Source organism: Somniosus microcephalus, chromosome 4 (assembly GCF_052327205.1).
Source record: "Somniosus microcephalus isolate GS21.2 chromosome 4, FLI_Smic_1.0, whole genome shotgun sequence".
NCBI lineage: Eukaryota > Metazoa > Chordata > Chondrichthyes > Squaliformes > Somniosidae > Somniosus > Somniosus microcephalus.
In genome coordinates this window covers 166,243,381-166,269,680 of record NC_140990.1, presented here as the reverse complement: position 1 = coordinate 166,269,680, position 26,300 = coordinate 166,243,381, and the positions used below count along the sequence as shown (strand labels likewise).

General features: G+C 46.5%; 1 protein-coding gene across 1 annotated transcript in view; it reads right to left on the bottom strand.

The window, feature by feature from the left end:
* The window catches only part of spag16 (sperm associated antigen 16), a 1,547,331-nt gene that overhangs the window by 1,300,118 nt on the left and 220,913 nt on the right, over nt 1-26,300 (bottom strand). Inside the window, exon 10 of the mRNA XM_085985427.1 lies at nt 2,690-2,823. Within this exon, the coding sequence (XP_085841553.1) occupies nt 2,690-2,823 (134 nt within the window). The remainder of the gene's footprint in view (nt 1-2,689; nt 2,824-26,300) is intronic.

Below are 26,300 nucleotides of genomic sequence, written 5' to 3'. Positions count from 1 at the left end.
CTAACCATCTTCATCTGCTTCATCAATTACAGTCCTCCATCATATGGTCAGAAGTGGGCTGTTCGCTGATGATTGCACAGTGTTCAGCTCCATTTGCAGTTGCTCAGATGATGAAGCAATCCATATCCGCATGCAGCCAAGACCGGGACAATGTACAGGCTTGGGCTGATAAGTGGCAAGTTACATTCATGCCACACAAGTGTCAGGCAATGACTATCTCCAACAAGAGGGAGAGTAACCAGCTCCCCTTGGCATTCAATGGCATTGCCATCGCCAAGCTACCCACCATCAACTTTGAGGGTGGCCATTGACCAGAAACTGAACTGGACCAGCCACATAAATGTTATAGCTACTAGAACAGGTCAAAGGTTGGGTATTCTGGGGCGAGTGGCTCACCTCCTGCTTTTCCAAAACCTCTCTGCCCTTACAGCACTGCTTGTACACCAGGAAGAGCAGGAGTGCTTCCCCCACCCCCTCCCCTCACACCCACCCATCCCCCCAAGCTGACTAGGTTTCCTGGGATCGGACCACCTGCCCCATCAGACCCCCCATCCAAAGAACCTCCCCAGGGTCAGGGATCGGACCCCTCCCCCGGTATCAGACCTCGCTGGGGTCAGGGATCGGCCCCCTCCACCACAATCCCACTAGCAGCTGTACGCTCCTTACCTCCACAGCATGCAGGCCCAACTACATATCAATTACTGCATAATTTCCTAGTGCATCTCTATCATCTTAACTCGAAAACAAAGCTGAATAAACAAATATTATTTCTTGTTAATCTGTTAATTGTGTACTTAGAATTTCTACTTTCTTGTAATTTGCCTCCGTTGCCAGTAAATAAGCAGAGTGTTGTTCTCATTGCAATTGATCATCAAATAAATATGAAAAACTTATTTAATAAATATAAATGCCAACTACAAGGGATAGTCTCCAATTTTGTTGCATTATTCTCAACAAAATGTGTACCAAATTCGGTGCTATTACCGGCAGGTTTCCAGCGTACTGGAATTTCTAGGCCAGTATGCTTTCGTCATGGATTCATCTAATTATAACAATAATAATTTTGCATAAAATAGGTTAGAAAGTACACAACTTTCTAGAACTGAAATTGATATTGCATTTATAAGACAACAAACATCATTTACATACTGCACAATAATCACAGCTACATATAGTAGAAAATAATGAAGTTGATAGGGTGAGATGAAGAGGGTGGGAGGAGGCTCGCGTGCAGCATAAACACAGACCTGTTGGGCTGAAAGGCCTGTTTCTGTGCTGTTAATACTTTGTAATAAATCCTTAAGGCAATGAATAATATGTTCTGTTACAGTCCGATAGCAAAGTTTTAAGGTAATCAGTAGAATGAATTTCAAAATACAGATCTCATGGCAGCAAGGATATTGTTAAGTAGGCACAGACAATTATTAAAAAATGGAAAATATAAAGATGGTGCAAAAATTCTTTATATATAGAAATATGCAACTTTAAAGGTTCGTTTATATATAAGCATACTTGCAATTTATTTCAAATAGCAACAACATATCTACTTAATATTTTCACTGACTGGTCTTCCAAAGATGCATGCTACAATTTCTGACACATTTTAAAATGTATTCAGCATTTGCCAGAGGTCTGCAATATTTTGAAGTAAACATTGCAGAATATATAAATAGTTATCTCAATTAGCTTTGTGTAAATAGTTTAGTTGTTCAATATAGCTCAAGGCAACAAAATCCCCCACCAGGACATTAATTAGATCACACATTTATATGTAAAATACGCTATGATCATAGAAACATAGAAGATAGGAGCAGGAGTAGGCCATTCGAGCCTGCTCCGCCAGTCAACGAGATCATGGCTGATCATCCAAACCCTAGCACCCAGTCCCTACACCGACAGCCATCCCACCCAAGCCCTATCCCCGTAACCCCACGTATTTAATCCCCCCTAACACTAAGGGTCAATTTTTTTTTTTATCATGGCCAATCAACCTAACCCGCATATCTTTGGACTGTGGGAGGAAACCGGAGCACCCGGAGGAAACCCACGCAAACACGGGGAGAATGTGCAAACTCCACACAGACAGTCACCCGAGGCCGGGTCCCTGGCGGTGTGAGGCAACAGTGCTAACCACTATGCCACCGTGCTGCTTTTGTTTCTGCAAGATTAAAAGCACAGATTGTTGAGCCAGCTTGTAATTGTACATATAACCAATTACTGTAAATATACAGGATTATATGAGAAGCATGTGCTATGCATGCAAGTCCCAGTTGTATTGGGTGTCGAACCTTAAAGGGACTGCTAGAGGCCGCTCAGAAAAAGGTCACTTCTTTAAAATATTTTTGTGGGGCCAGGAGGCATCTTCCTGCCCGCTGCCAGCCTATTCTTGCTTTCCTCCCCGGATCCGTGCTCCCCCGCACCCCCCCTGACCTCCAGCTTCCAACAGGCCCTACCTGCCAACCACCTCCATGCAGATGTTGGCCGATTTTCTGCCATTTGAAAGTGGCAAGCTGCATTTGACATCAGCAGCTCGCTCATAAAATTCAAATGAGGCCCAAACCTGAAAATGTACCTATTTTGCACCAACATTAAAAATCGCCCTCCTAAATCTACCCCACAGTCTCCAAATAAATTTTGATAACTCATCAATTCGGTGAAAATTACTCGCTGTATAAATAATGTTACTTACCAGCTCACCGCCAGCTCATGTACTTTCAGAGTCTTCGTCATTTTGCATCCACCTGATCTAAGCAAATTACTGGGAGTGTTTTTCATCTGAGCAAAGTAAGGGTTTACTCTTGTGTCAATAGGAAACTCAGAATCCTATCAATAAAAAAAAAGGAAAAAATTAGTTTTCTGGTTTTCTAGAACCATTGGGTAAACATATCCAATTATTTATTTCATGCTTAAAGAAAATAAGAGTTAAAAGAAATTACTAAAAGTTGTTATGTTATTAGTTAACATGTAACAGTATATTAAGCACAACTAAAATCAGTATTTTCACTATTCTCTATGGCTACAAATGTACGTAAAATTTTATTGAATGCAATCCTAAGAGCCACCAACTCACTTTTGCACTTAACTTTTATTTACAAATTACCATCTTAACTCGTGTTTGTCAAAAGTACACTGCTAATAGTAGCTCCAAGTATAATTTTCCACTGGTGACACTTAGCATGTTAACTTGTATTGATGTAAAGGAAAATGACTGGCCATAAGAATGCCTATTCTTCATAGAGTCCTCCACAAACACAAACAAAATGTATTTTATTCATCCACTTAGTATTTCACTACAACTCCAGAATTGTTCCCGCTGTCAATACTACTGAAATATAATTTCTCCAGAATGCTTACATCCACTATCTATGATCATTGAATTGAAACTGTCTAAAGAAACTAAACTACAACATCACTGAACACAGGAATAACTCAAACTATTGAATGTGGTTTCCATGATCTCACATTTTCAAAACTGTGAATGTTTTAATTTACATAAAAATACCATCTGCTCTCTCTCCTATGGCATAGCCCTCCTATATGCATTCTGTCTAATGTCAACCTCCTATATGCAAGACTTGTGAGGGAGAAATTCAACTTGCGCCAAAAACGGGCGGAAAACGGCCATAGTAGCCATGATCTTATTGAATGGCGGAGCAGCCTTGAGGGGCCGTATGGCCTACTCCTGCTCCTAATTCTTATGGTCTTATACGTGCGCCCGATGACATTGGCGAGAGGTATGTGCAAAATTGGTGCATGTGCCTAAATTGAATAAGATTAGCGAGGTGCCAGCGCTTCTTCTAGCACTGTTTATTGGCAACACACTGATTGGGGGAGAAGGAAATCTGAGACGCCATTTAAAGACAGCCTGTACCTCTTAAAAGGCAGGTTGTTGAGTCTGTGTTTTCCAAATGTAGTTATGCTGAATAACTGGACACAGACAACAGAATACTTAAACAGGTCTTTAGTAATTGAGGGTCAGGGCTGAACTGAAATACAAACTGCTCCACAGGGTTTATATACCGGTGTGGTCACCACCAGTACTACAATATACAGGAGCCATCAGAAAGTAGTTCATCACCTTAAGGTAGTCTCTTAAGGTGGTACAGGTTACATACACTACAATTCCTCCCCTTTTAGCTTAACAGTGTACACCCCAATTTAAACATAACATGGATAACATATATACAACTTTCATACAAAACTGTTCAAAGATTCAGTCTCTGAGGAGGCCTCCTGATCCGGGCCGGATAACGCCTTTCAGAGGTCTCTGGTTCTCGTTGCTGGGGTGACTCATCCATTTGATCTCTTATGGATTGAACATCATCATGTACATTCGAGTCTGAGGTAGATGCTACAGGCTCAATAACTTCTTCAACTGGTGTCTCTGCCGTAGACATGGGGTCGACCCTTGTTCTCGATTCCACAAGTTGGTCAGCATGACGTCGTATTACGTTCTCACCAACGTCTACCGTGTACATCAAGGGTCCTTGTCGGGCACGAATTGTTCCGGATTGCCATTTATCATTCCTATAGTCCCTGGCCAACACTGGTTGTCCTATTTCGAAACTCCGAGTGCCCTTGTTATTTACGTGCTGGAATTGTTTGTTTTCGACTTCCCTACGCACATTGGGTTTTAACAAATCCAATCGGGACCGCAACCTCCTGTTATAGAACATTATGGCAGGGCTTTGATTTGTCACTGCATGCGTGGCGTTTCGATATGCCATCAGGAAATTGTCCACCTTGTGTTGTAGTGGAATATGGTCTTCACTCATGGCCTTTATCGCCTTTTTGAACGTTTGTACAAATCTCTCGGCCAACCCATTTGTAGCCGGATGATATGGGGCAGATGTATAGTGTTAGACCCAATCTTCTTCATGAATTTCTGGAATTCTTCTGACACGAACTGTGGTCCGTTGTCTGAACATATTTGTTCCGGCAGCCCATTCCTTGCAAATATGGTTCTTAGAACTGCGATCGTCTTTTCAGAGGTAGTGGTCGACATCTTAATCACTTCTGGCCATTTAGAATGTGTGTCTACCGCTATCAAAAACATGGAATCCATGAATGGACCTGCAAAGTCGATATGCACACATTGCCATGAGGTTGAAGGCCATTCCCACGGATGCAGCAGTGCAATTGGAGGTGCATTTTTAACTTTTTGGCACCCTGAGCAGCTTTTAGTCAGATCCTCTATTTGTTTGTCGATACCTGGCCACCACACATAAGCCCTAGCAAGGCCTTTCATCTTGACTCCCCCCAGATGACCTTCATGCAGTTCCTTCAGAACTCTCTCCCTTAATTTAGGAGGAATAATCACCCTTGTTCCATACATCAATGTTCCTTGACAGACGGACAGCTGCTCTCGTCTGGCTGAGAATGCCGGTAACAGTGGTTCGCCATGTGTTGGCCATCCCTTCACTGTCAAATCGTAGACCCGAGACAGTGTCGGGTCGTTTCTGGTCTCTCTCTCAATACTCGCATTGGTGACTGGTAAGCATTCGATGATGGTCGAGTGAAATATCTCGACAGGGTCAACTGCCGGTGCCTCTTCCGCTGTAGGTAGTGGCAGGCGCGACAGCCCATCAGCATTACCATGTTGCTTTGTACCTTTGAATTCGATATCATATTGATGTGCCCCTAGGAAAAGGGACCATCTCTGAAGCCTCTGCGCCGTCATAACCGGAACACCCTTCTTAGGGTTAAAGATGGAAACCAACGGCTGGTGATCTGTCAGCAGCGTAAACCTGTGGCCTTGCAGGTAATGGTTAAATTTCTTAACTCCCCACACGAGGCTGAGAGCCTCCCTATCTATCTGAACATAGTTGCGCTCAGCGGAGGTCAATGATCTGGATGCGAACGCGACTGGCCTTTCCAAGCCATTTGGCAACTTATGTGAGAGCACTGCCCCGATACCATATGGAGAAGCATCACAAGCTAAACGAATAGGCAGCGTTGGGTTAAAGTGAGCCAACACTTCCTTAGAGGTGATCAGTGCCTTGCTTTTTTGAAAAGCCCGCTTACAGTCCTCGCTCCACTTCCATGGTACTCCCATTTGCAAAAGAGTGTTCAGCGGGTGTAACACCGTGGATAAATTTGGAAGAAACTTGTGGTAATAGTTAATCAACCCAAGGAACGACCTCAACTGGGATACATTTTCCGGAGCGGGAGCTTTCACAACAGCTTCGATCTTGTCAGGTGACTTATGAAGCCCCTCCTGGTCAATGACGTAACCGCAGTACGAGATTCGCTTCTGAAAGAACTCACATTTCTGGCGATTAACTCTGAGTCCATATTCTTTCAATCTGGTGAGCACCTGCTCCAAATTCGCGAGGTGTTCCTTATCATCATCTCCTGTAATCAGAATGTCGTCCAGGTAGCATTGTGTGCCTGGAATTCCCTGTACTACCTGCTCCATGGCCCTTTGCCAAATCGCTGGAGCCGATGCCACTCCAAAAACCAGTCTATTATACCGATATAAGCCCTTATGCGTGTTGATCGTGAGATACTGGCGTGACGCTTCATCAACTTCCATCTGTAAGTACGCCTGCGCCAGGTCTATCTTGGTGAAATGTTTCCCGCCAGACAGCGAAGCGAAGATATCCTCAATCCGCGGAAGCGGATATTGCACCGTGTGAAGAACCGGATTAAGTGATCTTGAAATCGCCACAGATGCGAACCTTCCCAGGTTCCCCCGGCTTGTTGCTCAACGAACGCTTCATGACGGGAACAATGGGCGTGGCCCATTCGCTCCAGTCCACCTTTGACAGTACTCCTGAACGTTCTAGCCCTTCCAGCTCTGCTTCCACAGCAGGTCGTATCGCATAAGGTACCGGTCTGGCTTTGAAAAATTTTGGGTTTGCATGTTCTTCAACCTTGATGTTTGCCGTAATTCCTTTCAGTGTTCCCAGTCCCTGTTGGAACACCTCCTTAGCATCGTCCAATATTTTGGACAGTCGTTTAGGTTTGACATCGTCCTCTTTACAGGAATCTACAGTTAGTGCTTGTAAGGAATGCCAGTTCATATTTATTCTCCGGATCCATTCCCGTCCCAGTAGTGGTGGACCTCCCTCAGGTAACACATACAAGTCCATTCCCTGACTTTCTTTACCATTGTAGACCACCTTTACCTTTATCTTTCCGATGGGGTATACTCTTTGCCCCGTGTATGTTTTCAATACAATCTCCGTATCCCTCAGGGGAATGTGTGAGAATAACCTTTTGTACTCTTGCTTATTCATGACCGTCAATGCCGATCCAGTGTCCAATTCCATCTTCACTTGGGCTCCTGCTATCCGAAGCATGACCCAGATAGTTTGGTGGTCTGCTGTGTTACCCACATTATGTATTTTTAGACAACCCAGTTCCTTACTGCTGGAGTCCGAATCCGTCTTTTGTTCATCCGAACTGTTCTCTGTCACCTTGTGTACTTTCTTGTACTTCTCCTGCGGCGACTTTTTGTTGCTGGTCTTCTTTCCTGACCGGCATATTTTCGTTATGTGACCAAGTCTGCCACATTTCCTGCATTCTTTATCTTTGAACCAGCACTGGTTCTGATCATGCGTTGTCCTTCTGCAACGATAACACTTTGCTGCACCCAATGCCATTTCATTGGTGCTGAATTCCGATGGCCTTTGCTGCATTTCCGCAGTGCCTCGTGCTGCTGCCTCGTGCGATGCTGCAATGCTGAAAGCTTTGTCCAGCGTAAGATCCTTTTCCTCTAGCAGTCGCTTCTGGGTTCCTTCCTTTAGTAGCCCACACACGAACTTATCTCTCAGAGCGTCTGCTAGTCCTGTACCGAACTGACAGTAGTTTGATAACTTGCGCAGTTCGATTAAGAATTCAGCGTTGCTTTCCTCTTTAAGCTGAATTCTTTTGTAAAATTTAAATCGTTCCGCTATCAGCAGCGGCGTGGGGTTTAAATGCTCTTGCAGGATAGTAACAATCTCAGCGAAACTCTTTCCTACCGGTTTATCTGGTGTTACAAGGTGCCTTAATAACCCATACGTCTTCGCACCCATCGAGTTTAATATGGTTAGTGCTTTCTTATCCGCCGGTACCTCATTCGCTGTACAGTAAACTTCAACGCGTTCCACATAAGTGGCCCAATCTTCTACATCGCTATCAAAAGCAGTGATGTTACCCGTTTTTGGCATCTTGTTGAGTTTCCTTTATTTTATTTATTTTTCCAAAATGGCGGCTTCCCGCGCTTGGCGGCTTTTCCCGCGCTTATCTTCTTCCCCCGCCGACTAAAATGGCGATTACCGCGCTGTTGCCGTTCTCACCTCCCAGCGGTCCTTATTTCCCCCGACGCTGCTGCTCTTGTTCCCCGCCGCTCCCGCGGTCCTCGTGGACATTAACGCTTTTCTGGCTGCTGCGCGTCTTTGCCCGATTGCAGTCCGGCCCTTTTCACCGGCTGCGGTCGTGTTCTCCGCCCTTTTCTTCGGTTTCCCTCCCCTTCTCCCACTGACAACTCGGCTGACTTTCTCTCCGTGTCGCTAGATCGGGCTTACCCGCCGCTGTCGTAGAAGGGATGATCACTGCCTGTTGCTGATGGTGGGCTTCGTGGCCAGCAAATCCAAACCGGGTTCTCGATGCCTCCCGTGCGATGCGGTGCTCAGCAGGATGATGAGGGCGGATGCCCCTTTTCGACGCCCGTTCTGAGGACGAAGCTTCCTTGGATGCAAAACTGCCGCTAGGTACGATCAGACTCGTCGCCACTGTTGAGTCTGTGTTTTCCAAATGTAGTTATGCTGAATAACTGGACACAGACAACAGAATACTTAAACAGGTCTTTAGTAATTGAGGGTCAGGGCTGAACTGAAATACAAACTGCTCCACAGGGTTTATATACCGGTGTGGTCACCACCGGTACTACAATATACAGGAGCCATCAGAAAGTAGTTCATCACCTTAAGGTAGTCTCTTAAGGTGGTACAGGTTACATACACTACACAGGTGAACTTTGGCTTTACTTAAGCGAATTATTGCTGTACAGTGCAAAGGGCAGGTAGAGGAAGTGCCTCCTGATTCTCAGACGCTGCCCTGAAGGTTCTGGGTGCGGAGGTGAGCAGGAGGAAAGAGGTGCTGTTCCCAACAGATGGCAGAAAGGTATCAAGGCAAGTTGCCCGGAACCAGTGGGCAAAGGTTGACGAACAAGTCAGCACAAGTAAAAGGACCTGGTTGCCATGCCACAGACAGTTAATGGTTTGAGCAGGGCTGCAAAGGTAAAACTCGCAACTCACAGCTCTTTTACTCTGCTTAACATGTACCACCTGTAGCCCCAGCACTCACAAGCCTTCTCTCTCCTGCTCCCATCATTATCCTCCAATCACAGCAGCACACTTCTCAGAATCTCCTTCTGCTGCCTATTGATACACTCTGCACCTTTTTACAATTACTTCCCTCGTGTCCCCATACCTCTGCGATCTTTCACACACCATCAACATAACTCTACTCTAACATGTACAACCTCTCACCAGGACACACACTTACACACTCTCCTTTCTTCTTGCAGGAGAAGCAAGCGCACGATACAGGGAGCAGGCTTGGACAGGATGAGTGTTACCATCAAGCCACAACCTGTCCCCATTAGAAAAGGCAGCCATGGAAATCGTGGGTAGGGGTGTATCAGAAGCATTGTGACTGGGCTAGAAGATATGCTCCACAAGGTGTTTGGCCATCTTGCCCTTGTTTTCTCTACTCACTGAACTCTTTCTCTCACACACTCTGCATGACAAAGTGGGACTGCTTTGAGCTGCTACTCAACTGTCTTTGCTAATCCTTACCACTAACAGCTAACCCTTGTCCCTCTTTTCCATTTCCAAGTCTATCAGAAGTCAAGGGCCCAGATGCAGCAGAGGAAGGAGGAGGACAGCCCTCCTGAGCACACACGAGCTTACTCCTGCAGGCACCAGCTCAGAAATTGTCACCCCGCATAGTTCAGAGGATCAACTAGTGGGGTCTTCACTGGGAAATTCACCAAGCACAAGAGCACAGGAGCAAGGGCAGGAAAAATAACGACTTAGGAGCCAGCACACAAAACTTGCGACCTGGCCATTCTGCAGAAGGTACAGTTACGCAAGTTGGAGCCTGACACATGTGGAACAATGGTATTCACAGATGGAGAAGGAGGCACTAACAGTGGTGTGGGTGTGCGAGCACTTCAACATTTATATATTTGATCAGGAGTTTGCACTGGAACTAGACCATAAATCTAGAAGGCCATTTTAGACCGTTTCCGAAGCCCTTCAGCAATCTCCCCTCAGCCTTGTGACCAATGGCGAAATGTTTGGAAGAACTGTGACATACGGAATGGATTTCTTATAGAGGACCCCACAGTACAACCTGAAGGATCAAACCTTCCTCGCAAACAGTGGACAACCATTAACCGCCTCAGAACCGGCCGTGGTAGATGCTGCCACCTTCTCCATAAATGGAAGATTATAGCATCCCCATCATGCAACTGTGGAGCTCCTGATCAGACCCTGGAGCACATCATTGAGCACTGCCCTCAGAGGAAATTCGCAGGCAGCCTACAAGATATCCACACTGTTACACCGGAAGCTTTGGCCTGGATATCTGACTTAGATATTGACACCTGATTTGCTTTGCTACTACCATACGAAAGAGAGAGAAGTGATAAAACCATTTTTTCCACCAGAACCGTTGGTATGAAGCAGACTGCCAAGTGGTCCATTGCATGATTTCTCTACTGAGTGGCGAACACTTGCTGGTAGTCATGGAGGAGTATTATAGTTGGCTTTTCTAGGTCACAATTTTTAAAGGAATTACGGTGGTGAACATCGTGAGGGTGATGAAGTGGATCTTGGCAATGTGTGCTGTACCATCTTTGCTGCGAACAGACACTTAGTGGCCAAAGAGCCTAATCTATTTTTGGAGGAATTTGGCATGGAACATCAAACTACAACTCCGTACTGGCCGTAGCTAATGGTGAGGTGGAATGGCAAAACAGTATGCTACTGAAGGCATTACAAGTGGCGCAGGCAGAAAGTAAGAATGGAAGCAAGAAATAGTAGCATTCTTGATGGTCTACCAGAGCACACCACAGGCAATGATGGGTGCGAGTCCAGCTCATTTAATGATTGGACTAGAACGACACACAATGTTTCCAGAAATACAGCTTGAGGCCAGTGTTATGAATGAGGGTCAGCAAGATCTGGACTGGAAGTAGAAAGTTGAAGGGAAGGCATATGCGGATGGGCACTGCCATGTAGCCGCTAGTGAGGGTAAGGTTGGCAATCGGGTTTTGGTGAAGGCGCTGAAAACAAATAAACTGACAGTGAATTTCAAACCCAAACTCTACATTGTGGTGAGGAGAATTCACCGTACAATTTAAGCAGAACGTGTCCCTCATAAAGAAGCAGGTGGGAGAGGCAGGGACCTAAAACAAATGGAAACTGCCACAGACGGAGGAGGGGGAAGAACAAGAACCAAAAGAAAAACCATTAAGGGAGAGCAGGGAAGAATCATCAGGAAGAGTCTCATGCAGAGTGAAGACCATTGCATTGGCAAAAGCTCCCTCATCACTTCAAGGTATTTGTGATGATCAAGTGAAGCATAAAGAAGGGAGGGATGTGGATTACTGTATAGTACTGAGCATGTGCGGGTTGTGAGGGGCTCTCGGAAAGAAAGTGATGAAGTGAAAAGGTCAAAGGGGTTTCACCATTTTGTTTGTGCCATTTGGTTGCTGGGTATATGTTAGGAGGTACAGAATAAAGTGTTTGTTCCTTTTAAAATAAATATCTGATTACTCCAGCTGTACCAGTACACTACAATAGCCGTTTGGCATTTCAAGCCCAGTCTTCCACAGGCCATACTTGACTACTGAAATCATAGAGACAATTTTTTGCCACTGGAGGGGGTTCAGTCCAGTAAATGGGATGACTTTATTCGAGGAATGTGCCTTTCAAATACAGAGAAGTAACTTAAAGGAGAAGGCCAGAGATGGGGACTCGGGAGGTACGGGCCCAGCTCAGGGTTGGTATCAACCTCCAACCTTCAAGGTACTTCTTATTTAGTCACAAAAAGCAGTAATCTGCAATTGGACATATTGCTGAAGCTCAGTCAACCACATAAGCTGTGCTGTCTGATAAATTGTTCAGAGGAAGGGCTATTTTCATCTTTATATCAATCTTTATTTGTAACTTTATACTCATTTAAAAGTGATACTAATACAATTAAGTGTAATGTTGCCTGTGTAAACTGTGTGTGTGTTAAAAATTGGTAAAAAAGGACAAAGTCTTATTTTGAAAACTGAACTTGAAAGTGCTTTTATACGATTATTGTCTATACAATTTATACTAATGATATTCAGGCTTCAAATTGATGCCCCATACAACCTGTGTAACATATGTATATATCTATCTAAACATATGTGTATATATCTGTAATGTATGTACCTTTAAGGGAGAGAACTACTTTTTACATGCAACATTAGCTGAAAATAGTCTATTTATAAATTCAGTCTTTGGGGAGGCTTCCTGATTCTTTCTGGATAACGCCTTTCCCGAGTGTCTCGCTCTTGGTGCGGAGGCGATTCTAGCACCCTGTCGTCAGTTGAATCATCAGCTTCCAATGTAATTGTTTCTGAGGTAGATGCGACCTGGACGTCGGATTCCTCACCAGGTACGTATACCCGAGACATGGGGTTGACTCATTCCTGTGACTCTAGGATCTGGTCAGCATGGCGTCTCACAATGTTCTCCCCAACATTCACTGTGTACATTGGTGGCCCCTGCCGTGTGCATATCGTTCCTGGTTGCCATTTCTCTGTTCGGTAGTCGCGGGCCAAGACTGGTTGCCCTACATTGAAGCTCCTTGTCGGCTTCTCATTGATGTGCTGGAATTGCTTACTCTCAACATCTCTTCGTACATTTGGTCTGAGCAAATCCAGACGAGATCTCAACCTTCGGTTAAAGAACATCATGGCCGGGGCCTGGTTGGTGATTGCATGTGTCGCATTTCTGTAGGCTAACAGGAAATTGTCCACCTTATGCTGCAGTGGAATGTCATCATCGCACATGGCCTTTACTGCTTTTTTAAAGGTTTGTACGAACCTCTCAGCCAATCCATTTGTGGCTGGATGATACGGGGCGGATGTGTAATGCCTTACCCCATTCTTTTTCATAAATCTTCGAAACTCTTCGGACACAAACTGTGGTCCGTTATCAGAGCAAATCTGCTCTGGCAAGCCGTTCCTGGCAAAAATGGTCCGTAGGACTGCAATAGTTTTCTCCGTGGTGGTGGAGGACATTTTGATCACCTCAGGCCATTTCGAGTGCGCATCCACGGCTATTAAAAACATTGAGTCCATGAATGGACCAGCAAAATCAATATGCACCCGTTGCCATGCAGATGAGGGCCACTCCCATGGGTGTAGAGGGGCATGTGGTGGTGCATTTTGGACCTTCTGGCATCCTGAGCAGCTCTTTGTCAGGTCCTCGATTTGCTGATTGATCCCCGGCCACCACACATAAGCCCTAGCAAGGCTTTCATTTTCACCCCTCCCAGATGACCTTCCTGAAGCTCATTGAGCACTCTCTCCCTTAACTTGGGTGGAATTACCACTCGGGATCCACACATCAAGGTCCCCTGGCATACTGACAGCTGTTCTCTTCTGGATGAGAATGCTGGCAACAGTGAGTCGCCATGTGCTGTCCATCCCTTCACCGTCAAATCATATACCCGAGACAGTGTCGGGTCATTTCGGGTCTCCTTCTCTATACCAGCGTTAGTTACTGGCAAGCATTCAATTATAGTCGAATGAAATATTTTGACAGGATCCAGTGCTGGTGCTTCCTCCGCAGTAGGCAGTGGCAGGCGTGATAGCCCATCAGCGTTTCCATGCTGTTTCGTGCCCTTATACTCGATTTCATATTGGTGCGCCCCTAGAAAAAGGGACCATCTTTGTAGCTGTTGCGCAGTCATCACCGGAACGCCCTTCTTTGGATTAAAGATGGAGACAAGTGGTTGGTGGTCAGTCAGCAAGGTGAACTTCTGCCCGTGCAGATAGTGATTGAACTTTTTCACTCCCCACACTAGGCTGAGGGCCTCCCTGTCAATCTGGGCGTAGTTACGCTCGGCTGAGGTTAGTGATCGTGACGCAAAGGCTATTGGCCTCTCTGAGCCGTCCGAGAATTTGTGCGACAGCACCGCTCCAATGCCATAGGGTGATGCATCACACGCCAACGAATTGGTAGTGCTGGGTTGAAATGAGCCAACACCTCTTTTGATGTGATCAATGCTTTGCTCTTCTGGAAAGCTTGTTTACATTCATCACTCCACTTCCATGGTACCCCCGTTTGCAGTAGGGTGTTCAGTGGGTGTAGTACGGTAGACAAATTCGGCAAGAACTTATGGTAGTAGTTCACCAGCCCGAGGAACGACCTCAGTTGTGACACATTTTCCGGTGCTGGAGCCTTGGCTACTGCCTCAATCTTTTCAGGGGACTTATGTAACCCCTCTTTATCAATAACGTGGCCACAATACGAGATCTGCTTCTGGAAAAACTCGCATTTGTGGCGATTAGCTCAGAGCCCATATTCCTTCAATCTAGTGAGCACCTGCTCCAGGTTGGCGAGGTGATCACTGTCATTTTCGCCCGTGACCAGGATGTCGTCCAAATAACACTGGGTCCCTGGAATCCCTTGCAGGACTTGTTCCATTGCCCTTTGCCAAATAGCCGGAGCTGATGCTACCCCGAACACCAGCCAGTTGTATTGGTGGAGACCTTTATGAGTGTTGATCGTGAGGTACTGTTAATCTAAAAGGGGAGGAATTGTAATGTATGTACCTTTAAGGGAGAGAACTACTTTTTACAGCTCCTGTATACTGTAGTACTGGCAGTGACCACACCTGTATATAAACCCTGAGTAGTGATCTGTATAGTTAGTTCTAGAGTAACCCTCATTCAGTAAACACCTGTTGTACCGTTTCTCCTGCAGTCTGTGTCGTATTATACACAGACACAACAATATCTATATGTACTTGTGGATTTCCTGTGGTGTTGCTCACAGATGATATAGTGCTGTGAAACAGAACTAAACCATATGATGCATTATTATGCCACTAAGGCACAATTGTGTTTGGTGTGTCCTGTTGCTTTAAGTCCAACTGCTGTAAATAGAGACATCTTGAGATCAATTAGAGATTAATTGCTGTTGGCGAGGGAAGTTTGCAGATTAGCAATGTTTATGAATTTCCAGCTCTAGATTAAAAGAAACCAATATATGTGTATGCAGGTATATAATGGGGCTCCCTCCATAAACAAAGCACTTACAGACAATTCCCTCTGTGCTTACACTGGCAGTTATAATCCTCTCAAAATCAGAGGCTGAACAGGAGAAGGATTTTGGAGCAATCATTGATTAAGCCCAGTGTGAAACAGTTATCATAAGGGAAAAATATTACTAGAATGCATCTGGAGAGCACTGGATTACAAGTCAGGACAAATTGTATTAGCATTGCACACATCAGTGGTGAGACCAATTCTGGAGTACGGCATGCAGTTTTGGTCACCCTACCTCAAAAAGGATAGAAATGTATCAGAAAGGCTTCAATGAACAGTGACCAGGATGATTCCAGGCTGAGTGAACGAATTTATGAAGAAAGGTCCAAGTGACTAAACTTATATGCACGTCAGAAAAGTCTGAGGCCGGAAAATATATTTGTAAAATAATTAAAATCATTAATAAGTTTGAATTAAGCAAGGTATTTAACTTGGACATAGGACTAAGGGAGTAATTTTCTGCAACAATTCTCCCACTCATCCACCATAACCTCAGCGGAAGAGCCATGGGAACCCCAGAGAAATGACATAAACATGATTTATGCGTTTTTCCAGGGCTTCCGTAGCTCTATGACCGAAGTTATGCTGGATAATCAGCAGACCATCTATGGAGAGTCATCCCTTAAAAGTCGCAATTACTAAATCCATGGCCGCAAAATTTGACCCATTGTTTGGGCGCTATAGGTGCCGATTCAGGTCAAGAACGGTGTCCGCGGCGCGCTCACACTTCTGGCGCAGGCCGCGCCAGACGCCACCTTGGGCAGGTCATTAGCGCAGGTGCAGGGGGCATGCAGAGTAGGCAGATTGTGACATCTATCAGTGTGCAACGCTGATTTGACACCAACGTTGCCAGTTTGGAGCTCCAAGCGTTCAGCAGCAAGAAGAATCCCCCCCACCCCCACCATCAGCGCTATTTAAAGCCATCATCACCAACTTGCAGGTTAGTTCCTGATTGATTTCTACTGGCTGTTGCTGAGTTTGTAGAAGTGTCTGGTGGTTTTTACAGTTAATTCAAGTTGCTAAAGTCTACTGGGAGTGGTGTGACAGGTGCTGAAGGACATTGTCCTGACTTCAAGTATACTGCACAGACCACTTGTTCCATTATAGGTACATTAGTAGGCATTCCACTTGGCATGACCTGAAAAATGAGCAGAGGCGACACAAGCTATGGGAAAAGGGGGGGGGGAGAAGAGGGAGGGGTGGGGTGGGTGGGTGGAGAGCGGCTCTCAGCAGGAGGCCATATCCTCCCAGGGTGTTCAGGGAGCAATACTCCTACCTGAACCGCAGCAAGGATCAGATCGTCAAATGTCTGCGCTTCACCAAGGCTGTCCTCACTGGAATTTGCCACCTGCTGCAGCCACAACTGCAACCTCAGAGCTGGGCGAGGACCGCATTACCAGTGGCTGTGAAGGTTATGGTGGCCATGAACTGTTATGTGTCGGGCTCCTTCCAGGCTGCAGCAGGAGATATTTGCAACATCTTGCAGTTTGCCATGCACTGTTGTTTAAGGGAGGTAACTGAGGCTCTGTATTCCAAGAGAGCTAAATACATTTCATTCTCTCTGGCCAGAGAGCAGCAGGCGGAGCAAGCACACGGCTTTGCGAGGATTGCAGGCTTCCCCATGGTGCAGGATGCCATTGGCTGCATGCACGTCACTCTGAGATGTACCGCAACCAAAAGGGATTCCACCCCCTCAACGCCCAAGCTGGTGTGCAACCATACTCAGCGAATCATGCACGTCAATGCCCGCTATCCTGGCAGCCTCATAATGCCTTCATTCTGTGGCAGTCCACTGTTCCATCTACATTTGAACCAACACGACAAACCAGAGGGTGGCGACTAGGTGACAAGGACTATCCATTAACAACATGGCTCATAACTCCAGTGCGCAACCCACGCACACGTGGGCAGCATTCATACAACGAAAGCCATGCTGCCACACAAAATATCATCATACAGACCATTGGCGTGTTGAAACATAGAAACATACATAGAAGATAGGAGCAGGAGTAGGCCATTCGGCCCTTCGAGCCTGCTCCGCCATTCAATGTGATCATGGCTGATCATCCAAATTCAGTACCCTGTCCCTGCCTTTTCCCCATATCCCTTGATCCCTTTAGCCTCAAGAAATATATCCAACTCTTTCTTGAATATATTTAATGAACTAGCCTCCACCGCCCTCTGTGGCAGAGAATTCCACAGGTTCACCACTCTCTGGGTGAAGAAATTCCTCCTCATTTCAGTCCTAAATGGCTTACCCCTTATCCTTAGACTATGACCCCTGGTTCTGGACTCCCCGGCCATCAGAAACATCCTTCCTGCATCTAGTCTGTCCAGACCAGACAGAATTTTATAGGTTTCGATGAGATCCCCTCTCAATCTTCTAACTGCTTGGACTGCTCTAGACAAGATCTAGACAAGATCTGCAGTACTTGGCAGAATGGGTGTCGAGATTCATGGTGGTGTGCTGCATGCTGCACAACCTCGCCATTATGAAGGCACAGCCCTTGCCACCAGCCACACAGTGACCAGCTGAGGAGCAGGAGGAAGAGGAAGGGAGGAGGCAACCCATGCAGCCCCTTTCTGGCCGGACTGCCTGTGACCGACTTATCCGGCTGTGATGCCAGTAAACACAACCCCAATTCTCCATTCAGCAACAGTCCCACACCTTCTCTCTGTCACTGACCATCAAAGCTTCTGCTTGGCCACAATGCAAAAATAAAAGCCACCACAAAATAAACATTCCAAACCAAATTTAGAAATGAAATCATGCCATATTGCATACAAAAGTCAACTAATTAACCATGTGCATTTCCTTAGTGCCTATCTTCCGTGTGCCTTTGCCTGTCCTAGTGCTCCTACGCAGTGCTACCCCAATGGCTGCAGCATGGCTGGTGGAAGGCAGATGACTTTCAGTGGAGGAGACTGCAACTGTAACATCGGCCATCAGATGCTGCATCCTGGTTGGGTCCACAGGTGAGCTAATGGAGTGGACCATCACTTCCATGCTGGAAAGGATGGGCTGCAAACTCTGCGCAAAACCCTGTGCCAAGTTGGTGCCGGGCTCCTCCATGCTCCTTGACATTGCATGCAGGCTTTCTGGCAGGCCTGCCAATGCAAAAAGCATTTAATTGTGCATACCCATCAGCTTTCTTCGGTAGACTGCCCCATCGAAGTACTCACCTGAGTTCTTGTGTGTGCCCTCACCCTCCGGGGAGCTGGCACCTGCGCTACCCTTGCCCCCTGCCCTGGCTGCAGGCCACTTGTGCCCACTGTCTCACCACGTGCAGATCTCGCATCTATGCTATTCTCTAAAGTGCGTGGAGTGTAGTACCTGAGCTGGTGGCTGCGAGTGTGAAATCGATTGACAGTGCTGTGTCTTCAGCATCACTGCCTTCTTCCTCTTCCATTTCTTGCTCCTCCACCACTACCTGGCCAGGTTGCAGCTCTTGGCTATCTGAAAGGAGAAAGGCTCAAGGGTAGGGTTGTGGTGAGGGGGATGGGGGAAGCAAGAGGTGCATGCTTACACCATCTGCAGCTTATAAACCACAAGAGATTGTGGGATGAGGGGGAAGTGGGATGTGAGAAGGATTAGTTATGAGGATACCGTCATCTTCGATTGTTTCATTCCCGCCGCTGACCACGGCCTACATGATGGCTGCTCCAATATTCTCCAGCACCATCTCCTCCATGGGGGTTATGTCGTGCAGGCGCGCCTGTCCCCCTATGGGGTAGCCCCTGCTGCCTCCGGTTATGAGCCACCTTGTACTGCGAGAGAGAGGGAAGTGTGTCAGTGAGTGTGGTGCAATGTGTTTGGGTGATGTGCCTGTCATTGTTGAAAAGCTGGCAGTGTGTGCAAGGTGTGTGATGTGGGTGTGAGGCTTGCAGCAGTGCTAAGTCTGTGAGGGTGAGATGAAGCTATGAATGTGAGGTACGAGTCATGATTGATAGAAATTGTTGGAAGGTGAGTGATAGGGATGTAGTGCATTGAGCAGTGTGTGAGGCTTGTGGTGCAGTTGGTGGGATAGTTCATTTGAAGATGAATTCACTGACCTTAACCACTCGTGTGAGGTCACTGAACTTTTTGCAGCATTGCATCCAGGTCCTCTGGGCTTAACTTCTGGCATTGACCACCAGGGCTATCTGCTCCCACTTCCTTCCACGAGTTTGTCTGGAGGGCTTCCTGACCCCCTGTGGATAAAGGACCTCTCTCCTCCTGTCCACCTCCTCCACCAAGGCCTCCAGTGCAGTGTTTGAGAACCTTGGAGTATGCTCTCTGCCCTGTTGTGGCATAATTCAATATTCCTCTTGCTCACAGACTCTTCACCAGCCACTTCCAGCACTTACTCCAGCCAGAATACACCTCCTCTTTAATAGGTGCATGCTGGCTTTAAATAGCGCAGGTTAGCCTTAAGTGGTGCTAGCCTCGCAAGAACGTGGGCACCCTGCTGAGGCGCTGAGTCACTGAACAGCGTGTTTAGTGCTTCCTCATAACTGCAATCATTTAAATTAGCAGGCGGCACGATGTTTACATGCTGCCTGCATCGGACTCATCGTGCGCGGACTAATCGCGCATCACGATACCCGGCCTGTTTTTGGAGGCTATTGATTTTAGCCCCCCCATAAATCTGGAGCAAGTTTAAAGATTAGGAAAGGACTATTTTTCCCCAGGATAGTGGAACAGACTCCCAGAAAAGAATGTCTCAAATGGCACTTTTAAAAGCGAGCTGGAGCAATATTTATTAAGAAACTTGATTGAGTCATTGTCAGGATATTAATTGCACTGCTTATCAATTCTTGTCAATTCATGTTGTACATCAATGGGAGTCTGTCATCTGCAACTGTCCACCATGGCACTCCCATCAGCAAAAAACCCAAATAAGCTAAGAAATCAATGTTGCTAAATAATATATGATACATTCCACCATAAGCATTAAACTGGTCTCTTTTAGATGCTAATTAATGCACTGTGTGTATTTCCAGCATTGTTTTTTTTAATTTTAGATTGACAGCATTTGTATTTTTTTATTTTCAGTACCACATTCTGGTGAATTCCAGAAACTGTCACAACTTTGCTTTCAGCTTATGGCATTTTAAGCTCTCAGTGGGTTCCTGCCTTGTAATATAGTAAAGACTATTTTTTCTTCCAGTCTTCTTCCTGTTAAGTCTGTGTGTTCCAGTTGTATTAAGATTAATTACTGACACAGACTACAAGAATAAAGTTCAACAGGTCTTTACTAGTTGGAGGTCAGGACTTTACTAAATACAATATCACTACACAGTACTTATATACCGTTGGTCACCACCGGTATTACGTATACAGCAGCCAGAGAAAGTAGTACATCTCTTAAGGTGGAACAGGCTTAAGTTCTCTTAAGGTGGAACAGGTTACATACACCACAATCCTCCCTTTTTAGCTTAACAGTCATATCCCCATTTAACATAACATCATAACATATATACATATATAACTTTAGGTATAAACAGTTCAAAGGTTCAGTCTCTCAGGAGGCCTTCTGATTCGGTTTGGATAACGCCTTTCAGTGGTCTCTGATTCTTGTTGCTGAGGTGGCTCTTCTTGTTGGTTTCCTATGTATTGGACGTCATCATCAGGTACAGTCCCTGCCGAGGTAGATGCTTCAGGTTCATTAACGTCTTCCACAGTTGTCTCTGTCGCAACCATGGGTTCGACCCTTGCTCTTGATTCTACCAGTTGATCCGCATGATGCCTTATCGCATTGTTACCAATATCTACTGTGTACATCAGAGGTCCTTGTCTGGCCCGAATTGTTCCGGACTGCCATTTTTCGTTTCCATAGCCCCTTGCCAACACTGGTTGTCCTACGTCGAAACTTCGAGTGGACTTGTTATTAATATGCCGGAACTGTTTGTTTTCCACTTCCCTCCGCACATTTGGTTTTAACAAGTCCAACCTGGACCGCAACCTCCTGTTGTAAAACATCATGGCAGGACTTTGGTTAGTCACTGCATGAGCGGCGTTTCGATATGCCATTAGGAAATTGTCCACCTTGTGTTGTAACGGAATCTGATCATCGTTCATGGCCTTTATTGCCTTTTTGAATGTTTGAACAAATCTCTCGGCCAACCCGTTTGTCGCCGGATGATATGGGGCAGAGGTATAATGTTTCACCCCATTCATCTTTAAGAATTTTTGGAATTCTTCCGACACGAACTGTGGTCCGTTGTCCGAACATATCTGTTCTGGCAATCCGTTCCTTGCGAATATTGTTCTTAACACCGCAATTGTCTTTTCTGAAGTAGTGGTATTCATCTTGATCACTTCTGGCCATTTGGAATGTGCGTCCACCGCAATTAGGAACATGGAGTCCATGAATGGACCAGCAAAGTCAATATGTACGCGTTGCCATGGGGCTGAAGGCCATTCCCATGGGTGTAGCGGTGCGATCGGAGGTGCATTTTGCACTTTTTGGCACCCAGCGCAGCTTTTTGTCAACTCCTCTATCTGTTGGTCAATGCCCGGCCACCATACATAAGCCCTAGCAAGACTTTTCATCTTAACTCCCCCCAGATGACCTTCATGCAGTTCCTTTAGAACTCTTTCCCGTAACTTGGGAGGAATAATCACTCTTGTCCCGTACATCAAAGTACCATGGCAGACGGACAGCTGGTCTCGCCTTGCCGAGAATGCCGGTAACAGAGGATCACCATGTGTTGGCCATCCCTTCACTGTCACCTCGTAAACTCGGGACAGTGTCGGGTCGTTCCTGGTTTCTTTTTCAATACTTGCATTGGTGACCGGTAAACACTCGATGATGGTCAAATGAAATAACTCAACAGGGTCAACTTTCGTCGTCTCTTCTGCTTCAGGTAGTGGCAGGCGCGACAGCCCATCAGCATTGCCATGCTGCTTTGTACCTTTGAATTCTATTTGATATTGATGTGCCCCTAGGAAAAGGGACCATCTCTGGAGTCGCTGTGCCGTCATCACCGAAACACCCTTCTTAGGGTTAAAAATGGATACCAACGGCTGATGGTCTGTCAGAAGTGTGAATTTTTGGCCCTGCAGGTAATGATTAAACTTCTTCACTCCCCATACAAGGCTGAGAGCCTCCCTATCGATCTGCGCATAGTTGCGCTCAGCGGAGGTCAATGATCTGGATGCAAATGCGACTGGCCTTTCCGTGCCATTTGGCAACTTGTGTGAGAGTACTGCCCCAATACCATATGGAGAAGCATCACAAGCCAACCGAATAGGCAGTGTCGGGTTGAAGTGAGCCAACACTTCCTCTGAGGTAATCAATTCTTTGCTTTTGCGAAATGCCTTCTTACAGTTTTCGCTCCATTCCCATGGTACCCCCTTCTGTAAAAGAGCGTTCAGTGGGTACAGTACCGTGGATAGATTCGGTAGAAACTTATGGTAATAGTTAATCAATCCCAGAAACGACCTCAACTGAGAGACATTATCCGGAGCGGGAGCCTTTACAACTGCCTCTATCTTGTCAGGAGACTTATGAAGCCCCTCCCGGTCAATGACATGACCACAGTACGAGATCCGCTTCTGAAAGAACTCACATTTCTGCCGATTAACTCTAAGTCCATACTCTTTCAGTCTGTTGAGCACCAGTTCCAAGTTTGCGAGGTGTTCTTCATCACCATCACCTGTAATCAGAATATCATCCAGGTAACATTGTGTGCCTGGAATTCCCTGTAATACCTGCTCCATGGCCCTCTGCCAAATTGCCGGAGCCGATGCCACTCCAAAAACCAGCCTATTATACCGGTACAAACCTCTATGCGTGTTGATCGTGAGGTACTGGCGTGACTCTTCTTCAACCTCCATCTGCAAGTACGCCTGCGCCAGGTCTATCTTGGTGAAGTGTTTCCCGCCAGACAACGAAGCAAAAATATTCTCAATCCGTGGAAGCGGATACTGCACCGTGTGAAGCACCGGATTAACGGTGATCTTGAAGTCTCCACAGATGCGAACCTTCCCTGGTTCTCCTGGCTTGTTGCTCGAAGGACGTTTCATAACGGGAACAATGGGCGTAGCCCACTCACTCCAATCTACCTTAGACAGTACACCTGAACGTTCTAGCGCTTCCAGTTCCGCTTCTACAGTAGGTCGTACTGCATAGGGTACCGGTCTGGCTTTGAAAAATTTTGGTTGTGCATGTTCATCAATCTTGATGTTTGCCGTAATTCCTTTCAGTGTTCCCAGTCCTTGCTGGAACACCTCTTTTGCATCATCCAATATTTTGGACAATCGTTTAGGTTTGACATCTGTTTCCCCGGAATCTACCGTTAGTGCTTTTAAGGAGTGCCAGTCCATATTCATTTTCCTAATCCACTCCCGTCCCAGTAGTGGTGGACCTCCTTCAGGTAGCACATATAAGTCCATTACTTGGCTTTCTTCGCCCTTGTGGACCACTTTTACCTCTATCTTTCCGATGGGGTGCACTCTTTGCCCCGTGTATGTTTTCAATATAATCTCCGTATCTCGTAGGGGAATCTGTTGGAATAACCTTTTGTAATCTTTCTTATTCATGACCGTCAATGCTGATCCAGTGTCCAATTCCATCTTTACTTGGACTCCTGCTATCTGAAGAGTGATCCAAATTGTCTGGAGATCTGCATCCTTACCAACGTTGTGTACTCTTAAGCTACCCAGTTCATTACTGCTAGCGTCTGAATCTGACTTCTGTTCGTTCAAACTGGTCTTTGTCACCTTGTGCACCTTTATGTATTTTCCTTGCGGTGACTTTTTGTTGCTGGTCTTCTTTCCTGACCGGCATACTTTAGCTATGTGGCCAAGCCTGCCACACATTCTGCATTCTTGGTTTTTAAACCAACACTGGTTCTGATCGTGTGTTGTCTTTCCACAACGATAACATTTTACAGTACTCAAACCCAATTTATTTGTACTGAGTTCCGGTGACCGTAGCTGCATTACTGCCGTGCCTCTCGCTGTGGCTTCGTGTGCTGCTGCCATAGTGACCACTTTCTCAAGCGTCAGCTCATTCTCCTCGAGCAGTTGCTTTTGTGTATCTTCTTTTAATAATCCACACACAAATTTATCTCTTAGCGCTTCTGTTAGTCCCGTTCCAAACTGACAGTACTTTGCTAGCTTACGCAATTCCATTAAATATTCAGCATTGCTTTCATCCTTCAGCTGCCTTCTGCTGTAAAATTTAAATCGTTCCGCTAGCATCAGCGGCGTGGGGTTTAGATGATTTTTCAGGACAGTAACAATCTCCTCGAACGTCTTATCCGTCGGTTCATCTGGTGATAAAAGGTGTTTCAATTGCCCGTATGTCTTCGCACCCATTAAGTTAAATAAAGTTAGTGCTTTCTCTGCATCTGGGATTTTATTTGCTTTACAATAATTTTGTATGCGTTCTACATACATGGCCCAATCTTCGATGTCGCTATCAAAGGCATTAATGTTCCCATGTTTAGGCATCGTTGCAATTTATTTTATCCCAAGATGGCGGCTTCCCGCTCTTGTCTTCGTCCTCCGTCTACAAAATGGCAGTTTTCCCGCGCTTGGCGGTCTTCACCCACTGGCTGCAATGGCGTTTGGCGTGCTGCTGCTGCTCCCCTTTCCCAGCGGTTAGTAACTCCCCCGACGCTGTCTCCGCTTCACCGCGGCTCCCTCGGGCATTCGCGCTTCCCCGATGTCGCGCCTCGCAGCCCTTCTTGCAGCTCGGTTATTAGCACCGGCTGCGTTCGCCTTCACCGCGGCTCTCGCGCCTTCAGTCGCCCCAGACGCTGCGCCTTTTTGGCCCGAAAGCGGCCCAGCCCTTATCACCAGCCGCGATCGATGTCCCCGCGCTGCGCCTTTCGGCCCGAATGCGGCCCGGCCCTTATCTCCGGTCGCGATCGATCTCACCGCCCTTATTCCTCCGTCTTCCTCCCCCCGTCTGTACAGCCAACGCGGCCGACTTTCCGCTCGCGTCGCTGACCGGCTTACCCACCACCGAGGTAGAAAGAAGATAGCTGACTGCCGCTGATGGAGGCTTCGAGTTCAGGATGTCTTCTGCACTCCGGGTTCTCGATGCCTGCCGCGCGACGTGTCTTCCAGCAGGGTGATGAGGGTGGCTGCCTCTCTTCGACGCCCGTTCTGTGGACGAAGCCGCCATGGATATAAACTGCCGCAGGGTAAGAATTGGACTCGTCGCCACTGTTAAGTCTGTGTGTTCCAGTTGTATTAAGATTAATTACTGACACAGACTACAAGAATAAAGTTCAACAGGTCTTTACTAGTTGGAGGTCAGGACTATGCTAAATACAATATCACTACACAGTACTTATATACCGGTGGTCAGAGAGCGGGGAGCTGTATTACGTATACAGCAGCCAGAGAAAGTAGTACATCTCTTAAGGTGGAACAGGCTTAAGTTCTCTTAAGGTGGAACAGGTTACATACACCACACTTCCCTTCTGTCTTGAAGGCACCAATGCTGTTGGGGTATGGTTCTGTGGATGTCAGCATCATTCCATTTCCTCACCTAGATGCCATTCTTAAGGTACATGTTCTGACAGTGTAGGTGAATTTTAACTCCTGGGCAGGAAGCCGACTGGCCAAGCAGGAGGCCCAACAGATTTAAATGGCTAGGCCCCATTTACATCTCGTGGCAGCTGCCCAGCCAAGACGAGTGGAAAATGATCACTGGCCGGCTGCCGTCAGTTAAGGTTGGATGACTTAGGGGCCAATGCTGGACTTAGGTAGGTCGCAGTGGGGTTTCACCAGGAACCTTGCAGGTGGAAAAGGGGGAGGGAGCCTGGGAAGCAGGGGCCCAGATGTTCCTTCTGGGGCCCGGTCGAGCACTCTTGCTCCCCCTGGCCCCACAAGGTACATGTTAACACTTAACATACAGGGCCCTTTCTTCCTGCAGACCAGGTTTCAGAGAGCGGGGAGCTTGCCGCAGCAGACAACCCGCTTGGCTGGCGCTTAAAATGCCATCAGGGTCCTATGTAAGTCATAGGACCCCAATTTGCATCAAATTAC